We start from the raw sequence: 21010 nt of genomic DNA, 5'->3' as shown, positions 1-21010 counted from the left end.
CTCGTCCGACTTCCCTACGTGCATGAAGTGTTTGACAGCTAATTTATATGCTGATTATTGTCAGCTGCACTTGCTTTATGAGAATATTGCGATTCGAGAGGATATTGCTGGTACAAACTCAGATCTTATTAGTAAATGATTCATAGACTTAACCAATGGTTCATTGGCTTAAGGCTCAATGTGGGCAATTGCAATGTTCTTGTTCCACACTATCTTGAACAGGACTGACGGATAGAGGTATTGGAATCGCTCTTTACTGTGAATGTTCGGCAGTGAGCGAGCAAGTCAGAATTCTTGGGGTTTTGCCTGATAGCGATCTAACATTCTTCGATCACGTCACTCAACCTATCCAGCGAGCTCTCGATAAGCTGGAAGGTACAGATATAAAGGTCTGCTGTCGGAATTTGGTAAACTTCAGATCATGTAGTCGATGGGTTTTCCTTCCTTTAATATTGCTATCCTATTTACGGCGGCAGCATCTTATTACGGAACGACAGGAATCGTATTCGGAGATATTCTGATGCTTTCAACTTGTTAAAAATGAACGCCATATGTAGGACGTTAATATGCTGTGTGGTCCACAAGGTCCTGTCACCCAGGAAACCCCATTACCTGAGTGAGAGATTGTTGCTTCTCGTGGAAATCTGGCTATCTGCTACATTTTCAGAAAGTAGAACTTGAAATCTGAAGGAGAAGCTTTTCAAACTTCGGTCTGAAATTGTACGACTCCCTCATTGATCTAAAAAAATGAGCATGTACCTCATTTAGGTCTAATGCTAATCAATTAAAAAAATGACTACTCTTTATATTGTTTTAATGATTTTATTATAAGATTTTATGTAACATTAGATTAAGCCAGATAAGTACTTGCAAATAAATAAGAAATTAATGAATGTTTTTGTTATATTATATTTTATCTTTACTTAGTTTTAATTAGACCATCAATTGACATTTGTCTGGAAAATAATATAAACTCAGAAACGCATGCAAATAAAGCCATTTTGTTTATTTATTCACTACGTAGTTTCAAGGGGTCTATTCCAAACTGCAGTCTTCTGTCTCGGCCAAAGAAAACTAGTGAACATTGAAGAAATGGATCACGAAAAGTGTTTTAGGCTAGTTCAGGAACAACCTTCTTCCAAATATGAATGAAAATTAAATAACAGTATTTTATAATACTAAATACTATTCTAGAATGTTGGCCAAGGCCCCAAAATATTAAAAAATATGCTTGATGGTGGAATGGCCTCAGAAATTTAGCATTCCGTTTTTAGAAGACATGAACAAAAAGAGCTATTGGAAAAAATAAATTTACACAAGCCTCGATTTCCAAATTGTTTTATTGGTGAGAGCCAAGGAGTATTGCCACACTGCGATTCGTTTATCTACATACCACTGCCACTTCAATTCTATAGAGTTGGTTTGGCCCCAAATGAAAGGGCATATTGCAAAAACATGACACTCACATTGACGGGAGTAACAAGATTAACCAAGGAAGGCATAGATCTAATAATAATTGAAGATGTTAAAAAAGTTGTTTCGCCCACAAATAACACCATACAGGATGCGTGACAAAGTGGGAGTTTCCTGGAAACTATGATTGAATAGAATTGCGCAGCGGAAAAAGATTCCAGCGATAAAATTATCATTTTTCATTTTCGGATGTAGATTTGACAAAAGATCTATGTATTGTCCTGCCATCAAACATGTCTTAATGTGGGGTTGAGATGAAAATATCAGTGAAGTGAAATAATTATCACCAGAAGGTAGCGTCTTTCATTTTGATGAATTTTATTAATTAAAGAATCAAGAAACTATTTTAGTAAAATAGATTTCCTTATTTTAATTTTGATAAAAAAAAATTAACTCACTGTTGGGCGTATTAGCTCATCCTCATAGACCTTTGACAAGGAAATACTTAAAAATGTAGTAAGTAAGTTTCGAGTATCCGGATCCATCTCAGATGCTCCACGCTCAGGTCGGCCTCATTTAGGCGAAGACCAATAGTTTGAAATTGTAGCATAATTTATGGAAGGTCCGCAGCAGTCTACAGGATCAGACTTTCAAAACTTTGTGACGTTTCCAAGGCTCTGTGGTACCTTAAAAAAACTTCACCCTCATAAACTTCAGGTACTACATGAGTGAAACGAAGACGATCCAGACAGTCGTCTACGATTTTAGGAGGAAATGGAAGCACTGATTTCTGATCATCCATTGTTTGTTCGAAACGTTGTGTTCAGTGATGAATGTGGTGTTTTATGAATGGGGCTGTAAGCAAACACATCTGCAGGTACTGGAGCACAAAAAATCCCCATATTTTCCGTGAATCCCCTACCCGATACGGTACCCAGAAAAAGTAAATATGTGGGTCGGAATATTTTGGAATTACATTTTAGGACCATTTTTTATTATTGGGAATCTTAATGGAGAACTGTATTTTTAAATGTTACAAGAAGCAATTTCCCCCGAAATAACTGTTGTTGTTAAGGGAAATGAACATATATTTGAGGAATAAATCGTTTACTTACAGCAGAATGGTGTCCCAGCACATTTTCACCGTGCTGTACATTTTCTAGAGGGTGCTATATCCAGGGGGTGCTATGTCCAGGGGGTGCTAAATCAGGCGGGCCGAGTTACCCCCTCGCCACTGAGAGATTCGTGCTCAACGTGGCAACGTCGCATCGCCCCCCTCCCTCGACGAACGCCAGTCCTATCATTCAACTATAGCATCGATGTGCCGAGTCGAATACTCTTTGAACTCGAGTGACTCGTATTCGATTTCCTTAACTACTTGAGTCAGCCTACTCGTCCTGCCACCCAAGGCCAGCGGATTCGTGTTTATTCTACTGACCTGCACGATAGCCTAAATTGACTCGCAATATTACTGTATTACTTTATTTTTTATTACGTTTGTTAAAACAATTTATTTGAGTCGGTACTCTATTAGACCATATGGGAGTTTTTAAATAATAAAAAACATAAAAGGTTCACCCTTGCAAATAATTCTTATAGAATACATAAAACCAGGCCCGTACTCAGGCAGGTTTTTCGGAAAATTTTACAGGGCCCCGACACACGTCGACCATGTCGACGGGCCAGATATCTCAGTCTAATAACTGTAACTTACTATTGAATCATAATATCAGTAACAAAATATTATGGTGTTGTCAATGGGATAACGATGGGGTGATGAAACTTAGTACGGTCCTGCACAAAACCAGTGGCGTAGCCAGAAATTTCGTTCAGGGGGGGTCCGAAATCGGGGGATCTGGGGGACGTTTTCTGTGTTATTTGCCAATGAGTTCACTGGTAAAAGGTAAATACCAAAAATATGGAGCTTTAGTAACTACGCCTTTTAGAAAGTGGAAAGATGTAATAGGCAAATTCAACTCTCACAGCAACTCTAGTACTACAAATTTTCTTGTATAGCTACAGAAACCTTACAAAGTTCGATTCTGGCCGAGTAGAAGGCACCATAGTGATGTTGGATTCAACGGATAAGAAAGAAAAAGAACAAAACAGAGCTTCACTCAAGCTTATAATTGACACAACTATATTCTGTGGAGAAAATGAAATACTCCTTCGGGGACATTGGGCCACTGGCGGCCGAAAACCCTTTAGAAAAGGAGGGCAATTTTCGAGCGTTGCTCGGGTACAGATCAAACCAACGGTCGGAAAATGCACCGGAAAAACTTTACAGATTAGAAGTTCGGCTACTTTGGATTTCACTGATTGAGGTATTTATAAATGAGTTATAATGACGATTTTTTTGTATCATTACACTGTATACGAGTATATAATTATCGGGGAAAAAAATCACTTTCGGTCGGAAATAAAATACACCTGAAAAACTCTAATGATTAGAACTTCAACTACTTCGGACTTTAGTTATTGAGATAAACGTGGTATTTTTGGTTGAGTTAGGACGACGATTTTTTTTGTTATCATTAAACTGAATACTAATACCTATATAATTATCGGAAAAAATTCTCGATAATTATATATGTATTAGTCGGCGTTGAATTAATGCCTAAAATCAACGTCCTAACATAATTCTAAGTACCACTTTTACCTCAACCAATCAACCAGTGAACTCCAAAATCGTCAAAACTTGAATCTGTAGAGAGCTTTTCTTCGGTATTTACCGACCGGAAGTGATTTTTTCCCCCCGATAATTATATAGGTACAGTGTGCAGTTTAATGATAATAAAAATCGTCGTCCTAACTCAATGGAAAACACCACGTTTACCTCAATCACTGAAGTCCAAATTAGTTAAGTTCTAATCAGTAGTGTTTTTCAAGTGTATTTTCCGACCGAAAGTGATTTTATATATTTTTTTCGATAATTATATACACGTCTACAGTTTAATGACACCTAAAATCAACGTCGTAACTTAATTCTAAGCAGCCATTTTACGTCCCCAAGAAGAATTAGAACGAAGTGGTCGCTAATTTAAACTGTTCGCCGTGGTTCAGGTTACCTTGCGACGTCACGTGACCGCGCCCTATAGAAATACCGTGATTACACTACACTATCCGAAAGGCCGAGCCCAAAAGTATCGTTTGATACTTTATGATTTAAACGAAAGGACAATTATATTTTTAACAACAGTCACTTTAATCAATTACATCAATCAATTTAATGTTTGTAGACAAGAATAATGATAACTCTCCTTTTTTCTCCTGCTCCATGCTTTATTTTTTATTATGTCTTAAAATTTCGGGGGGGGGGTCCGGACCCTCTGGACCCCCCCCCTTCGCTACGCCACTGCACAAAACATACATACTACATACACCCTGTACTACATGTATACACACTATAAAATACATATTAGAAAATACCAAGTAGCTACACATCACTTTCTAAACATAAAATCCTTAAACATAACTTATTTGTTATGAACAGATTGACTAATTCTGGCAAAAGATGGATCACGCTAATAGTTCGGACTCGCAACGAGTCGGAGCGACTCGAACGAGTTGGTAATGAGTCGGACGAGTTTGTAACGAGTCGGAGCGAGTCAGGCGAGTACGTAACGAGTCGGAGCGAGTCAGGCGAGTTCGTAACGAGTCGGAGCGAGTCAGGCGAGTTGGTAATGAGTCAGACGAGTTTGTAACGAGTCGGAGCGAGTCAGACGAGTTCGTAACGAGTCGGAGCGAGTCAGGCGAGTTCGTAACGAGTCGGAGCGAGTCAGGCGAGTTGGTAATGAATCGGACGAGTTTGTAACGAGTCGGAGCGAGTCAGACAAGTTCGTAACGAGTCGGAGCGAGTCAGGCGAGTTCGTATAGAGTCGTCAGAGCTTCCTTCCATTTAAGATAGTAAATAGAACCAGATATACGAGTCGCCTCGACTCGAGTTGAAACGATTGTCACTCGAGTCGACTTGAGCTGACCGAGTAAAAATATTCGACTCGTCACATCACAAAACGACTGTACGTACAGCAGACTGCTAAAGACAGCGCCACTGATGCAGTGAAGGATGGAGAGAGAAGATAGGTACTGGCTTGTACTCTCTTCGTACTAGTGTTTACATACGCGATTGTGTGACCTGGAACTTGTGATGTTTACCAAAAATTTAGTCATACTCCTGTCGTTTCTGTACGTAACGACCGGAACCGATGGTAAGTTGAACACTAATTTGTTGAAGTGGTTTTAGTAGTAAACAGGAGTTTATGAAAATTTTTTATTATTTCACGGGGTTACGATTAAAACACTATTTTCCACTAAGCTTTGTAATTACAATACTTGTATACACGTGTACGTAAAATCTAAAACTTTGGTTCAAATATCTAGTTGATGAAAACGATTTGAAATCAGTTGGTTTGAGAGTCTTATAAGATGGTTTTTGTCATACAACTACTGAAGTACAGAACATTATAAGTTCTAAAAAGTAATATGTAGTAGTAAAAAGTAATAAAAACTATTGATATGATATATTTAATGTTACGTAACCAGTATAAGAGTAGATAATAGCGCGGTTCAATGCCGGATATGGGGGGGGGGGGAGAATTTCCATACCTCCCAGTCAATCTGCTGCCCGAGACACTTTCCTGGAGTATGTTTAATTACTTTAATATTAAAAATTGCAAGTTTTGAGAACTAAACTACATGTCACATCTTCTATCTTTGACCATGGATTATGATATGGGCATACAGAATATATGTTTTACTTGGGAGTGTATTTTAATTCAAACAATATGTATTGCACATTTAAAAGTGTGTATATATATATATATATATATATATATATATATATATATATATATGTATATTTCTAATACCTTATCAACTAAAACCTTTTTTTTTAAACAAAACATTTATTTGTCACACGCGCTTCGGCATTCTCCCATCTTCAGTATACAATAAACCTGTATATAAAATAAAAAACAACTAAATATACACATGTGTACCATTTAAACATTTGGTAGTGTATAATATCTAATAGATTGTATGAAATAAAAGTCTTTTTAAGCTGTACATCCACAAATTAAAGGTGCACTTATGTTTTTTCGTTACTACAAACACTTACTTCACTTATTATTAATAAGAGTACAGGATTACCGTAAAAACAATAAACATAAGAATGATATGTTAAGACTTTCATAAAGTAGCCGCTCAAAGTGATGACCGGCAGGCGTTTATAGCCGTTACTCGCCGTCTCGCTTACTGTACTCGAAGCATAGGAAGTGTGCTAAAGAGGCTGGCAGCCTTTTATTGTATTTCTGAACCCCTAATAGTTAAACATGGACTCCTCATTCCGTACCAAATACTGTTCTACTGTCTGTCAGCTACTATACAGTATATCAAAACTAATTAAAACAAAATTGAACTATAAGCATGGTTCGGTTACGAGTGTAATTTCGGTTTCATTTAATGCCTTGATTTTTTTATGAATGGAGTTAAAATACCCAACACGCCCCCCATGAAGTACGCCCATGGTTCCGGATAATTAAAAAATAAAGTCATACCTAGATGAGTATTCTTAGCTCCAATAGATTTCAGACGTTAAACTTAACCCGTATCACCTTTTCAGCCCATAACATAAAACGCATTACAAGTGCAAAATTCTTTAAATTCAATAAACTTATTGAATGTTCATTTTTAATTTGCCCAGCCAAGTAGTTACACTAAATTGATAAACTATATCTTTTGGGAAAATAGAGAATTTGTAACAGCTTAGACAAAAATATCAATGCAGTTCTAAAAAAACTGAGAATTCACTACTAAGTAATTTATAAATATTTTAAATCTGGGAATTTCTACTCTGAAGGGGAATTAATCCCATAGAGTTTTTAAAAGAGATGCTGATTTTGGTAAACAATTCTTTACATTAAAGGGGTCCATAAAAGAATTTGCAAGGCTGTGAATGCCAGGGGAGACTGTTGAAAAATGTAAATTAATCTGACATACCTAGATGTTGATGTATCGTCAATAATACATCATCAATAATTGTATAACGCACTTCAACTTACGTGAAATCTGGATCAGTTTTGATCTTAGCAACTAATTTAAATGAGTGTAATTATTGAATCAAGAAGTTATGCTCGATAAAAATGTTAAATTGATTTTATTTTTAAGAGTATTTCAAACTCTGTTCATAGGCCAGGAATCTTATATATGAATATTGGAAAATCGAATGTAATAATCGTAAAGGGATCTTTTGGCTTTTAGTGTAATTCCATACAGTAATACTATGCACAAACTGATTATGGTTTTAATTAATACAATAATGCTTTTTTCTACATTTATAATAATCTTCATATATTCCTAATTCAGAGATTACACATTGTTAGTAAACCTTTTGATTTATCAAAATCTTTAGTATCTTTCCTTAACAAAAAGGTAATAGGCTGCTTAATTTACATAAGGCAATGATCTCTGCATATCTACATAGGGCGTCAGAAACCAGTGGTGCACCCAGAAATATTCACTGGGGGGTCTCCGGAACACCGGGGAGTGGGGGGTATAGAAAATCTCCAAGAACAGTAGGGGGTCCGGGAGCCCCCCCGGGGAAACGTTTGAAATATTAAGCCCTAAATTGTTATTTTATAGTACTTCTGAACTAATAAAAGTAGGGCAAAGATTATGTGACAATGTATAAAGTTTACAGTAAAAGCACTTAACCACCAATCACCAGGAAGCTTATATAGGGATAGTTGCAATATTCTAGTAAAGTTTATGCAATAAATAAATACAGTTTATATGAAGTTTAAACCTTAGTAAAACACAATGTAATCTTAATATTAACAAAATAATTAAGTTTAAATAAAAAATCAAGACCAAAGCTATCAGGTCAAAACGTACAGATATCCTTGTTTGAAAGTTGACTATACACTAAGTAATATAAATACAATTTTAGAAATACAATGACAATAATATTGTTATTAAATTACCATCTTAACTTTTGTTCTTGACCGGGATCACGTGGTCTATAACATTCACCATTATGAACGTTATGGAATTCTTAGTCATCTTGACTGTGCCATGTGATGAATTAATATTCTTAACGTTTAATTTTTAATATTAATTAACAAAAACTAACAAACTAACACAATACAGAACTGCTCAGAGCTCGGCAACTCACTCACTACTGTGACAAGTAATCACGTTGGGACTACTGTAACAGTCTTTGTACATGGGCGATGTTGCCTCGTAGTGACAACGAATGGCAACAAACTGACACAGTACAGAACTGCTCAGAGCTCGGCAACTCACTCACTACTGTGACAAGTAATCACGTTGGGACTACTGTAACAGATACTTTGTCCATGGGCGATGTTGCCTCGTAGTGACACGAATGGCAACAAACTAACACAGTACAGAACTGCTCAGAGCTCGGCAACTCACTCACTACTGTGACAAGTAATCACGTTGGGACTACTGTAACAGTCTTTGTACATGGGCGATGTTGCCTCGTAGTGACAACGAATGGCAACAAACTGACAGTACAGAACTGCTCAGAGCTCGGCAACTCACTCACTACTGTGACAAGTAATCACGTTGGGACTACTGTAACAGTCTTTGTACATGGGCGATGTTGCCTCGTAGTGACAACGAATGGCGACAAAATAACACAGTACAGAAATGCTCAGAGCTCGGCAACTCACTCATTACTGTGACAAGTAATCACGTTGGGACTAGTCTGTGTACATGGGCGATGTTGCCTGGTAGTGACAACGAATGGCAACAAACAAACACAGTACAGAACTGCTCAGAGCTCGGCAACTCACTCATTACTGTGACAAGTAATCACGTTGGGACTAGTCTGTGTACATGGGCGATGTTGCCTGGTAGTGACAACGAATGGCAACAAACTAACACAGTACAGAACTGCTCAGAGCTCGGCAACTCACTCATTACTGTGACAAGTAATCACGTTGGGACTAGTCTGTGTACATGGGCGATGTTGCCTGGTAGTGACAACGAATGGCAACAAACAAACACAGTACAGAACTGCTCAGAGCTCGGCAACTCACTCATTACTGTGACAAGTAATCACGTTGGGACTAGTCTGTGTACATGGGCGATGTTGCCTGGTAGTGACAACGAATGGCAACAAACAAACACAGTACAGAACTGCTCAGAGCTCGGCAACTCATTCACTCAATCGGTGGCGCCTTCGACTACATCGGTGGCGTCTTGGACTACATCGGTGGCGGCTTCGACTACATCGGTGGCATCTTCGACTCCATCGGTGGCGCCTTCGACTACATCGGTGGCGAATACATCGGTGGCGCCTTCGACTCCATCGGTGGCGCCTTCGACTACCTTGGTGGTATACTCGACTCTATCCCGCACTTCTAGCGAAATAAGAAAAACATTTCCCGAGATAGTACCTAAATTCAAGCCCAGAACACGTAAGCGCTCGTTAACGATTTTATATTTATAATACTTACGTATTTATTTATCAACTTATATAGCCTAATAATAAATATTAGATAATATATTATAAGAATGTGTAAGATATATTCATTGTTGCTAGTATAGCCTACATAAAACTTACTGAAAGGGAATCTATCATTAATCTAGAAACATATAAAAACTAAATGGTTGACTTTGCTTTCTTGATTAAATTATTTCATCCGAATTTGTAGTATTGGAATGGATGCTGCAGAAAATTAACCCTACGATGTGTCAGACAACTCTTCTTGTTCTACGTTATTTTTTAGCCTCTAGGTTTGATCTGCCCTTTGAAAACAGAACTAATTTACTACTGCAAGAACGGCGAAAATTGCTATGGATCCTGTTCCACATCTACAGGTAAACAGAGAACAAAAATTATGGTAATAGAACTATAACTAACTCATATAACAGTTCATTATAATTCGATTTTAATTTATAGGTCTGTTATGTCCGTTGAGAGATGACTTCAATTACTTCTGCAAGATCGGAGAAGATTCCTCTGGATGCTGTTCCACATCAACAGCTGAACAGAGAACCAAAATTGGGCCATAGAACTATAACTAACTCATATTAAAGGTCATGTTAAATTAGCTTTTAACATTTAGGTCTGTTATGATCCTTGATATATGACTTATCTAACTACTGCAAGAACGGCGAAAATTGCTATGGATCCTGTTCCACATCAACAGCTGAACAGAGAACCAAAATTATGGGAATAGAACTATAACTAACTCATATAACAGTTCATTATAATTCGATTTTAACTTCTAGGTCTGTTATGTCCGTTGAGAGATGACTTAACTTACTTATGCAAGATCGGAGAAGTTTGCTGCGGACAACACAGCCCTCGATGCTGTTCAACATTGACAAAAATAGCTAGAACCAAAGTATTAACTATCAAAGGTCTTCCTATTTCATTCCTGAAAGAGCCTTATTACTTCGGAGGCATGAACTCGAGTTATAACAAACTTTCACCTATCCTGCCGAAGATTGATACTAAGCCTTTTACCTTAAAAGGCATAGACTCCGATAATTTTGTACCAAGGTAAGTGAGCATCTTTTGCTGTATAACTATCATTTAGTGATATATTTTTTCTGAACTGCATTAAGTAAGGTTAGTTATATAATATGAGGTTAGTGACTCAGTTATGAAACCTAAAGTGGAAAAATTAGCAAAAATCAGATAACTAAAGTTTTTGGGTTGAAAGAAATCAATTTCTCCTTTATAGTTTATATGATCACTGACTGAATGATTCGCCGATGGAATGTGCACGCTTCGTAAAGATTGATACGTGGCAGTACTCTTGAAGTTGATACTCTGGAAGGCCTTGGAATCTCAAGGAAAATTCAAAAATTGGTTAATTATGAAATTTAAGGGTTCCTCTCTGGAATACGTGTTTGTACGTGTGGTTCTTCTCGGAGAATTTGAAGCAGGGTTACTATCACACTCAAAGTATAAGTAATCAAACTCATCCTGTTTGTAAAGCTAATAAGTGAGCACCGATCATTTTAATTTGAGCTTGTTGACAAAATCATTGGTAAATTAAAGGGAAAAACAACTAAACACACATTTAAATCCTTCTCTTTGTTAATACATAAGTATTGCTAAGCTTTGAAAATCAAACTTTGGAGGTACTACAGTTCCCCCAAAAAGGAAATAAATATATTTAAAAGTGGTCTACCTGAAAGTCCCGCAAAAGCATGTTGACACTCTGTAACACTTCTTGAAAAACTGGAAAAATATAGCAGTCACACTTTAGTGGGATGTACAAATGACGAATTTTCATTTTGAAATCTGAATCTTCCTTTATAGGGTGGGCTACAAACATTTTTTGGACTCCAAACCTCAACGTAATGTGCTGTATATTAAAAAAAAGAGACATATCAAAAATATCTACGGACACCGAGAAAACAAGCGATCTCATTGAACAGGAATCGGGACACGATGGGAAAAAGTTATACCTATAAGTACCTGTACAAGTGGGATTTAGCTGAAGGACATCAATTAATAAAAGATTTCGCGGTACAGTAGAAAATTAAATACGGTACCAGTACATAAATTTTAGAGGTTATACGGAATAAAATGTCTTGAAAAATTCATAATTACCTATTTAAAAAATGCCCTACGTTGCGTTGCACAGTTATGGAAACAGGTTGGCACACATTGTACAATAGGCCCGAGTATAATATAGGCCGGAATCCTGGCACTGTGACGTCACAGGACTTATCCGACTGTTTCTCTTCACTCAACTGCAATAAGCGCTCGCTCACCCTGATATTTTGTAGGTTTTTTGTCCAATTTGGGTTAATTAAATAACATGCTTGCTGGAGAACATTTGCATTTTTAAGGCTAGAATGTTTATTACAACCGAAGTTTGTTATAGTTTCTTTCGAACTACCACCAATGAAGCAGCTGTGGTGGGAAGGGCCGATTCGTTGTGGATGCTGAATTCAGCTCCAGTTCACCCTCTTATCACCCCTTTCCCAACATACTCTTTATTTTTACTAAATTCTTTTTTATAAATATCAAAAAAATATGGGGGCATAAAGTTAGAAAACATGTATTCCATGTTTTAAGCTGAGGAACTTTCATACCGGATGTGTACCCAGTAACCGCACAGCTTTGGAAGTATCCCTGGAGACCTCCACAACTCATGTCAGATTAGAGATAGTAAATATGTTTGGGTCCTTTGATGTTTTCCAGAGACCACTCTGTCCTTATCTACTACTCGTTATTACGCGATATAAGTAGGTTCATATTAGGTTTTCATAATTATGTTACTGGTAGTACCAAAGTTATAGGAGCATTAATGGCAAGGGGCATTTCCGATGTTCACTTTCCCGGATCACCAACGCGATCTGACTTCAGAAATGCGATCAGGACGATCAGGGACGTGATCTGAGGTAGAGAAAGTACTGATCCCAAATGCCCCTTCGGTGTTTCAACGCCACTCCGTCCTTATGGCGAAAAAAGTAAAAACATTTCTCGAGATAGTGCCTAAATTCAAGCTCATATCACTTGAGCGCTCATAAATGTTACTTTAATTTTTTTTAATACGTACAAAAACATTTATCGACTTATATAAAATAGTAGAAAGGGACAGAGTGGTCTCCGGATATTTGCTGTTCTTTAGTTCACATTATTCAGCAGTATAGTATATGGAGACTTTCCGTGCACTGTAAGGTCATAGAATTGTAAAATAGCTGTTTTGTACTAGTTTTCCCTTCAACTTCGCATTCAGATAAGCATGTCTTCGATAAAAAATGTTAAAGCGCTTTAAAAGTGATATATTTTCACCTAATTTTCATGTTAATCCTAATAATATTATAAATGCGAAAGTGCCTCTGTTTGTTTGTTTTGCTTTCATGTATAAACTATACAACCGATTTTACACGGACGTTGTTAGGGTCCCGAGGATAAACATAGGTGTATTCTTATTTCATAAATCCTTCCGGGGTACGCCTAACTAGTCTTTAAAGCAGCAAAAAATCCCATCTTGGTCTCTAAAGTTCTGTAATGTGAACTCAAAGAGCCAATTAATATTACATTACAGAACTTTAGAGACCAAGATGGGATTTTTTGCTGCTTTAAAGACTAGTTAGGCGTACCCCGGAAGGATTTATGAAATAAGAATGCACCGCTCACTACTGCGGTGACGTGTGATAGACCGGTCCACACGCGGTCATCTCAGTCTGTACATCGCAGACGGGTAGTTTGCCTCAACCTGTACAGTCGATGTTGAGTGTTGTGAGTAGCGTTTAGTGAAGCACCGCTCACTACTGCGGTGACGTGTGATAGACCGGTCCACACGCGGTCATCTCAGTCTGTACATCGCAGACGGGTAGTTTGCCTCAACCTGTACAGTCGATGTTGAGTGTTGTGAGTAGCGTTTAGTGAAGCACCGCCCACTACTGCGGTGACGTGCGATAGACCGGTCCACACGCGGTCATCTCAGTCTGTACATCGCAGACGGGTAGTTTGCCTCAACCTGTACAGTCGATGTTGAGTGTTGTGAGTAGCGTTTAGTGAAGCACCGCTCACTACTGCGGTGACGTGCGATAGACCGGTCCACACGCGGTCATCTCAGTCTGTACATCGCAGACGGGTAGTTTGCCTCAACCTGTACAGTCGATGTTGAGTGTTGTGAGTAGCGTTTAGTGAAGCACCGCTCACTACTGCGGTGACGTGCGATAGACCGGTCCACACGCGGTCATCTCAGTCTGTACATCGCAGACGGGTAGTTTGCCTCAACCTGTACAGTCGATGTTGAGTGTTGTGAGTAGCGTTTAGTGAAGCACCGCCCACTACTGCGGTGACGTGCGATAGACCGGTCCACACGCGGTCATCTCAGTCTGTACATCGCAGACGGGTAGTTTGCCTCAACCTGTACAGTCGATGTTGAGTGTTGTGAGTAGCGTTTAGTGAAGCACCGCTCACTACTGCGGTGACGTGCGATAGACCGGTCCACACGCGGTCATCTCAGTCTGTACATCGCAGACGGGTAGTTTGCCTCAACCTGTACAGTCGATGTTGAGTGTTGTGAGTAGCGTTTAGTGAAGCACCGCCCACTACTGCGGTGACGTGTGATAGACCGGTCCACACGCGGTCATCTCAGTCTGTACATCGCAGACGGGTAGTTTGCCTCAACCTGTACAGTCGATGTTGAGTGTTGTGAGTAGCGTTTAGTGAAGCACCGCCCACTACTGCGGTGACGTGCGATAGACCGGTCCACACGCGGTCATCTCAGTCTGTACATCGCAGACGGGTAGTTTGCCTCAACCTGTACAGTCGATGTTGAGTGTTGTGAGTAGCGTTTAGTGAAGCACCGCTCACTACTGCGGTGACGTGCGATAGACCGGTCCACACGCGGTCATCTCAGTCTGTACATCGCAGACGGGTAGTTTGCCTCAACCTGTACAGTCAATGTTGAGTGTTGTGAGTAGCGTTTAGTGAAGCACCGCCCACTACTGCGGTGACGTGCGATAGACCGGTTCACACGCGGTCATCTCAGTCTGTACATCGCAGACGGGTAGTTTGCCTCAACCTGTACAGTCGATGTTGAGTGTTGTGAGTAGCGTTTAGTGAAGCACCGCCCACTACTGCGTTGACGTGCGATAGACCGGTCCACACGCGGTCATCTCAGTCTGTACATCGCAGACGGGTAGTTTGCCTCAACCTGTACAGTCGATGTTGAGTGTTGTGAGTAGCGTTTAGTGAAGCACCGCCCACTACTGCGGTGACGTGCGATAGACCGGCTCACACGCGGTCATCTCAGTCTGTACGTCGCAGACGGGTAGTTTGCCTCAACCTGTACAGTCGATGTTGAGTGTTGTGAGTAGCGTTTAGTGAAGCACCGCCCACTACTGCGGTGACGTGCGATAGACCGGTTCACACGCGGTCATCTCAGTCTGTACATCGCAGACGGGTAGTTTGCCTCAACCTGTACAGTCGATGTTGAGTGTTGTGAGTAGCGTTTAGTGAAGCACCGCCCACTACTGCGGTGACGTGTGATAGACCGGTCCACACGCGGTCATCTCAGTCTGTACATCGCAGACGGGTAGTTTGCCTCAACCTGTACAGTCGATGTTGAGTGTTGTGAGTAGCGTTTAGTGAAGCACCGCCCACTACTGCGGTGACGTGTGATAGACCGGTCCACACGCGGTCATCTCAGTCTGTACATCGCAGACGGGTAGTTTGCCTCAACCTGTACAGTCGATGTTGAGTGTTGTGAGTAGCGTTTAGTGAAGCACCGCCCACTACTGCGGTGACGTGCGATAGACCGGTCCACACGCGGTCATCTCAGTCTGTACATCGCAGACGGGTAGTTTGCCTCAACCTGTACAGTCGATGTTGAGTGTTGTGAGTAGCGTTTAGTGAAGCACCGCCCACTACTGCGGTGACGTGTGATAGACCGGTCCACACGCGGTCATCTCAGTCTGTACATCGCAGACGGGTAGTTTGCCTCAACCTGTACAGTCGATGTTGAGTGTTGTGAGTAGCGTTTAGTGAAGCACCGCTCACTACTGCGGTGACGTGTGATAAACCGGGTCACACGTGGTCATCATCAGTCAACATCAGCCTCTTCCATTATGCCAGGAGTCACTAATATGTTTTGAAATTTACGAGACGAAAGTAAGGGCTATATATGAACTTGGCGCGTTGAAATTCTGGGAACTATGACTCCCAAGACTCAATGAATAGACTGTAAGGCCACAAATATCGTAAGTTCTTCTACCAACCTAACAAAAATAAAAATCCATTCTTTTGAAATGATGTTGAATACTATTCGTAATCTTTCTAAGCACTGTATTGTGAAATTTTAATACATCCTTTTTATTTACAGGGAACCTGAAAACTTCCGTATGAATGGCATGGTTGCAGCGAAATTAGTGAAATTCTTTCTGGTAGCAGTTGCTGCAATGTTTAGCATTGCGATCAGATTGTGCGGTTGTTCCTCCTGCTCTAACGGTTCTGGTAGGTATACACATTCAGTAGTCAGCACATTTTCTACTGGTGCATATATAAAAGATTTTAAAATTATTTAGCGTTTTAGTTCCTATAAAAGCGTACTTTTACTTTGGAAGGGAGCTTATTTTATGAAAGTGTTAAAGTGTCTTTACAACAAAAAACACAGCAAATCTAAAAATTTCCAAACAAAATATTGAACAAATAGCAAAATTACTAGATATTTTGTTTATCATAGCAGTTTTCAAGCCAGTAATGCTTTTGTTAAAATAAAGAAGGTTCGAAATCTGTGTACACAAGAACAATATATAAATGTAATGTCAGCTGAAACCAGAGGTATTATTATAGAATATAAGTTCACATTTTGGGAAGAGTTCAATGCAGAATGTATTTTCCTTTTTGATAGATTAACATGAAGCAGTTACTTGCAAAAATAGTTATTCTAACATAACATTTTTTAACATCTAAACTAATATACTGAATAAACCAGTGAGCCTATGTCTTCATCTCTTCTTCTTCGGCTATTGCGTAGCTATTTGGGTGGATACTACACAGAAAAGACCACTAGACATCATTTTTGGCAGCCTGAAAGTTGTTATTATATTTTCACTACTTATTATGCATGGTATTGAATAGGAACGCGTTTCAAAATCATTAATTTTAACTGTAGAGACAGATTTATTTTTTCAACAGTAACACATTGTTAAAAATAAGAGTACATGTTTATAACTTATACGTTCTTATTGTACATCATATTGTAAAAATGTTCTCATAAAAACTATATTTAGCATATAAACTATATAAACCATTATTAGAAATAGATACAGTAATTGTAATATTAAAAAATTCATAGGGAATGAGGGACAAGTTTTTTAAATGTGAGATGTGCACGAATTTGAGAATAGTTTGTAACCCTATTCCAGTTGTAGGCTGTGTAACAATGTTATAGCAACTACTAGTAAACCACTCTCTTTCTCCCTCCCTCCCCCTCCCATTCTTCTTTCCTCCCTCCCTCTCTTCCTTTTTCCCTGTCTCTTTTTTGGGTACAGACAAGGTGTTTGAAAATATAAAACCTGTAATTTCCCTTAGTTTAAATTTATCTCCACAATGTGCTACATATCTCTGTCAGTGGAAAAAAGCAATAATTTTCCCTTTACCTAAATTTGTAAATCCTATAGAATGCAATACATATAGACCTATAAATATATTATGAGTTTTGGGAACGTTATTAATGTATAGGCTGGTTATCAACCATTTCAACGACTACAATATACTGAATAAATATCGGTCTAGTTATAAAACACGTTTTAGTACAGGGCCGCTTCCTGTGGTCTATGAACTAATGTTACATGATCTTAGCCGCGCCTTCGGTTATGTAAATTATAAGATGTTAATTCCAATTATTAAATGATGTTGGTAAATGGTTTGAGTCGTCCGCAAATGTCGAGATATTGGGGTACAAAGGTTGATTGGTCTGGTTTACTGTGGAGAAAATGCTTCATGAAATGTATGGGCTCCTTAATGAGAAGGAATTTAAGGTCTAAATATGATGAAGTAAGACACTTCCTCTCTTCACTTCGAGTGGGTGCTCCCTAAATATGAGGAAGTAAGCCACATCCTCTCTTCACTTCGACTGGGTGCTCCCTAAATATGAGGAAGTAAGCCACTTCCTCTTTTCACTCGACTCGGTGCTCCCTAAATATGAGGAAGTAAGCCACATCCTCTCTTCACTTCGACTGGGTGCTCCCTAAATATGAGGAATTAAGCCTCTTCCTCTCTTCACTTCGACTGGGTGTTTCCTAAATATGAGCATGTAAGCCACTTCCTCTCTTCATTTCGACTGGGTGCTCCCTAAATATGAGCATGTAAGCCACTTCCTCTCTTCACTTCGACTGGGTGCTCCCTAAATATGAGGAAGTAAGCCACTTCCTCTTTTCACTCGACTCGGTGCTCCCTAAATATGAGGAAGTAAGCCACATCCTCTTTTCACTTCGACTGGGTGCTCTCTAAATATGAGGAAGTAAGCCACTTCCTCTTTTCACTCGACTCGGTGCTCCCTAAATATGAGGAAGTAAGCCACTTCCTCTCTTCACTTCGACTGGGTGTTTCCTAAATATAAGCATGTAAGCCACATCCTCTCTTCACTTCGACTGGGTGTTTCTTAAATATGAGCATGTAAGCCACTTCCTCTCTTCATTTCGACTGGGTGCTCCCTAAATATGAGCATGTAATCCCACATCCTCTCTTCACTTCGACTGGGTGCTCCTTAAATATGAGGAAGTAAGCCTCTTCCTCTCTTCACTTCGACTGGGTGTTTCCTAAATATGAGCATGTAAGCCACATCCTCTCTTCACTTAGACTGGGTGTTTCCTAAATATGAGCATGTAAGCCACTTCCTCTCTTCATTTCGACTGGGTACTCCCTAAATATGAGCATGTAAGCCACTTCCTCTCTTCACATCGACTGGGTGCTCCCTAAATATGAGCATGTAAGCCACATCCTCTCTTCACTTCGACTGGGTGTTTCCTAAATATGAGGAAGTAAGCCACATCCTCTCTTCACTTCGACTGGGTGCTCCCTAAATATGAGGAAGTAAGCCACTTCCTCTTTTCACTCGACTCAGTGCTCCCTAAATATGAGGAAGTAAGCCACATCCTCTTTTCACTTCGACTGGGTGCTCTCTGAATATGAGGAAGTAAGCCACATCCTCTTTGCACTCGACTCGGTGCTCCCTAAATATGAGGAAGTAAGCCACTTCCTCTCTTCACTTCGACTGGGTGTTTCCTAAATATAAGCATGTAAGCTACATCCTCTCTTCACTTCGACTGGGTGTTTCTTAAATATGAGCATGTAAGCCACTTCCTCTCTTCATTTCGACTGGGTGCTCCCTAAATATGAGGAAGTAAGCCACTTCCTCTCTTCACTTCGACTGGGTGTTTCCTAAATATGAGCATGTAAGCCACATCCTCTCTTCACTTCGACTGGGTGTTTCCTAAATATGAGCATGTAAGCCACATCCTCTCTTCACTTCGACTGGGTGTTTCCTAAATATGAGCATGTAAGCCACATCCTCTCTTCACTTCGACTGGGTGCTCCCTAAATATGAGTGTCTAAAAAATGAGCATTATTAAAATAGGCGATAAGAGTTATCAGACGTTTATTATGTCATAACTTTGTACATGGATCTATATAATTTTACTTTACCGTTACTTATGTTTATTTCCGTTCACATTGAGTGGTGTGCGGAAATATTCTCAGAACAAATTAAAGCCATGTATGCAATTCTTTTTCTAAAGTTTGTTATTGACGATGGAAGGTTTAAAATGATTTCGGGCCATCGTTATAGGTTATAACAGTCGTAACACAACGTTTCTACGACTGGAATCTACCCTCTTCGTCAGATGGGGGAGGTATAATACATTCAAAAACAACGAACAGAAATCCTGACGAAGAGGATAGATTCCGATCCTCGAAATTTGTGTTATATTCTTACCGATGGCAAATGTATGCAATGTTAAGTACTACGAGAGTAAAATATTACTGTGTTTCAAAAATTGTAAACAAAGTGTAAATATAGCATTCCCTAAGTACATTGAGAATGAGTAAAATTTTGTCCGTAATGCATGTTTTTTATAAATGAATTTGTATCACTATTAATGCAGGGGTTAAAGGTATGGCAGGTCTTATAGCTACGTATATCAATGAAAGTGAGCAATATTAATTGAGGTGCATATTAGGAGGGTTTTAGTGAGGTTATATTTACAGTTCTAAATCTGTGTTGTGATACAGTTAGTTGTATTCATAGTCCCACTGTAAAACATAGAGGCCTCACGTAGATTATTGATTGGTTTCAGACAAAAATACTCAGCAAGAACCTATTATGGTGGCAGAAGGAAATGAACGGCGAGAACCTTTACTGGCGAACACATTAGCAGCCATCCCTCTGCCTTATAGTCCTTTGAATCCACCTTTGAATCGGCCAATCTACAATGTATAGCCTACATGTTTTGTATGTCACTTATGTATTTTATTTTGTTACTCGTATTAAAACCATCTCTTATATATTAAAGAGGTTTTTGTCTTTTGTGGGTTCATTTATTAACACTGATTTTGGTGATTTCGTTAAGCCTATGTACAGGGTGTTAACTAAAGGGTGTCACAACTTCTGTGGTAATAGTACTCTTAACTTCAAACCAAAAACAACATACATAAAAAAATGTATTGTGTAGCTACTTGCCAGCATTTTGTATTTAAAAATTATTATCTCTATAACTAGTTAAGCTAAAGAAACCAAATTTGGCACATAAGTAACCTAACCTAATCTAATCTAACCTAACCTAACCTAACCTAACCGAACCTAACCTACCTAACCTAATCTAACCTAACCTAACCTAACTTAACCTTAACCTAACCTAACCTTTCTATTGGCCTCCACAAGTTTAAAAACTTGTCTAATATGCATAAATATATACTAGTACCAAATATAGTTAGTTTTTATTGTCCCTTATATTTTGAAATTGCGGTCCTCTTCTAAAAAAAGATCTCTCTTATGCATTCACGGATTTTGTTGAAAAAAAAAAAAATTACATTTAGAATTGTTATAAAAATAGAAAAATATCTGGTATATTGTAAAATTGTTAT

General features: G+C 39.0%; 1 protein-coding gene across 1 annotated transcript; it reads left to right on the top strand.

Annotated features, from left to right (window-relative positions):
- The first annotated feature begins 5432 nt into the window (after positions 1-5432).
- Positions 5433-20453, top strand: LOC124358962. Its single transcript, XM_046811250.1, has 4 exons — positions 5433-5621; positions 10675-10948; positions 16248-16378; positions 20224-20453. Exons 1-4 carry the CDS (start codon positions 5561-5563, stop codon positions 20364-20366), a joined length of 609 nt encoding a protein of 202 aa, XP_046667206.1. The 5' UTR covers positions 5433-5560; the 3' UTR covers positions 20367-20453.
- Positions 20454-21010: the final 557 nt, after the last annotated feature.

Source organism: Homalodisca vitripennis, chromosome 4 (genome assembly GCF_021130785.1).
Source record: "Homalodisca vitripennis isolate AUS2020 chromosome 4, UT_GWSS_2.1, whole genome shotgun sequence".
Classification (NCBI taxonomy): domain Eukaryota; kingdom Metazoa; phylum Arthropoda; class Insecta; order Hemiptera; family Cicadellidae; genus Homalodisca; species Homalodisca vitripennis.
The sequence above is the reverse complement of the archived record's forward strand: the minus strand, read 5'-3'. Positions and strand labels throughout refer to the sequence as shown.

Bases quoted from the DNA above. Each gene is read 5' to 3' on its own strand.
- LOC124358962 (XM_046811250.1), top strand. From the start codon at position 5,561: ATGTTTACCAAAAATTTAGTCATACTCCTGTCGTTTCTGTACGTAACG. The intron at 5,622-10,674 runs GTAAGTTGAACA...TTTAACTTCTAG, and splicing joins CGTAACGACCGGAACCGATG to GTCTGTTATGTCCGTTGAGA. The intron at 16,379-20,223 runs GTAGGTATACAC...GATTGGTTTCAG, and splicing joins CTCCTGCTCTAACGGTTCTG to ACAAAAATACTCAGCAAGAA.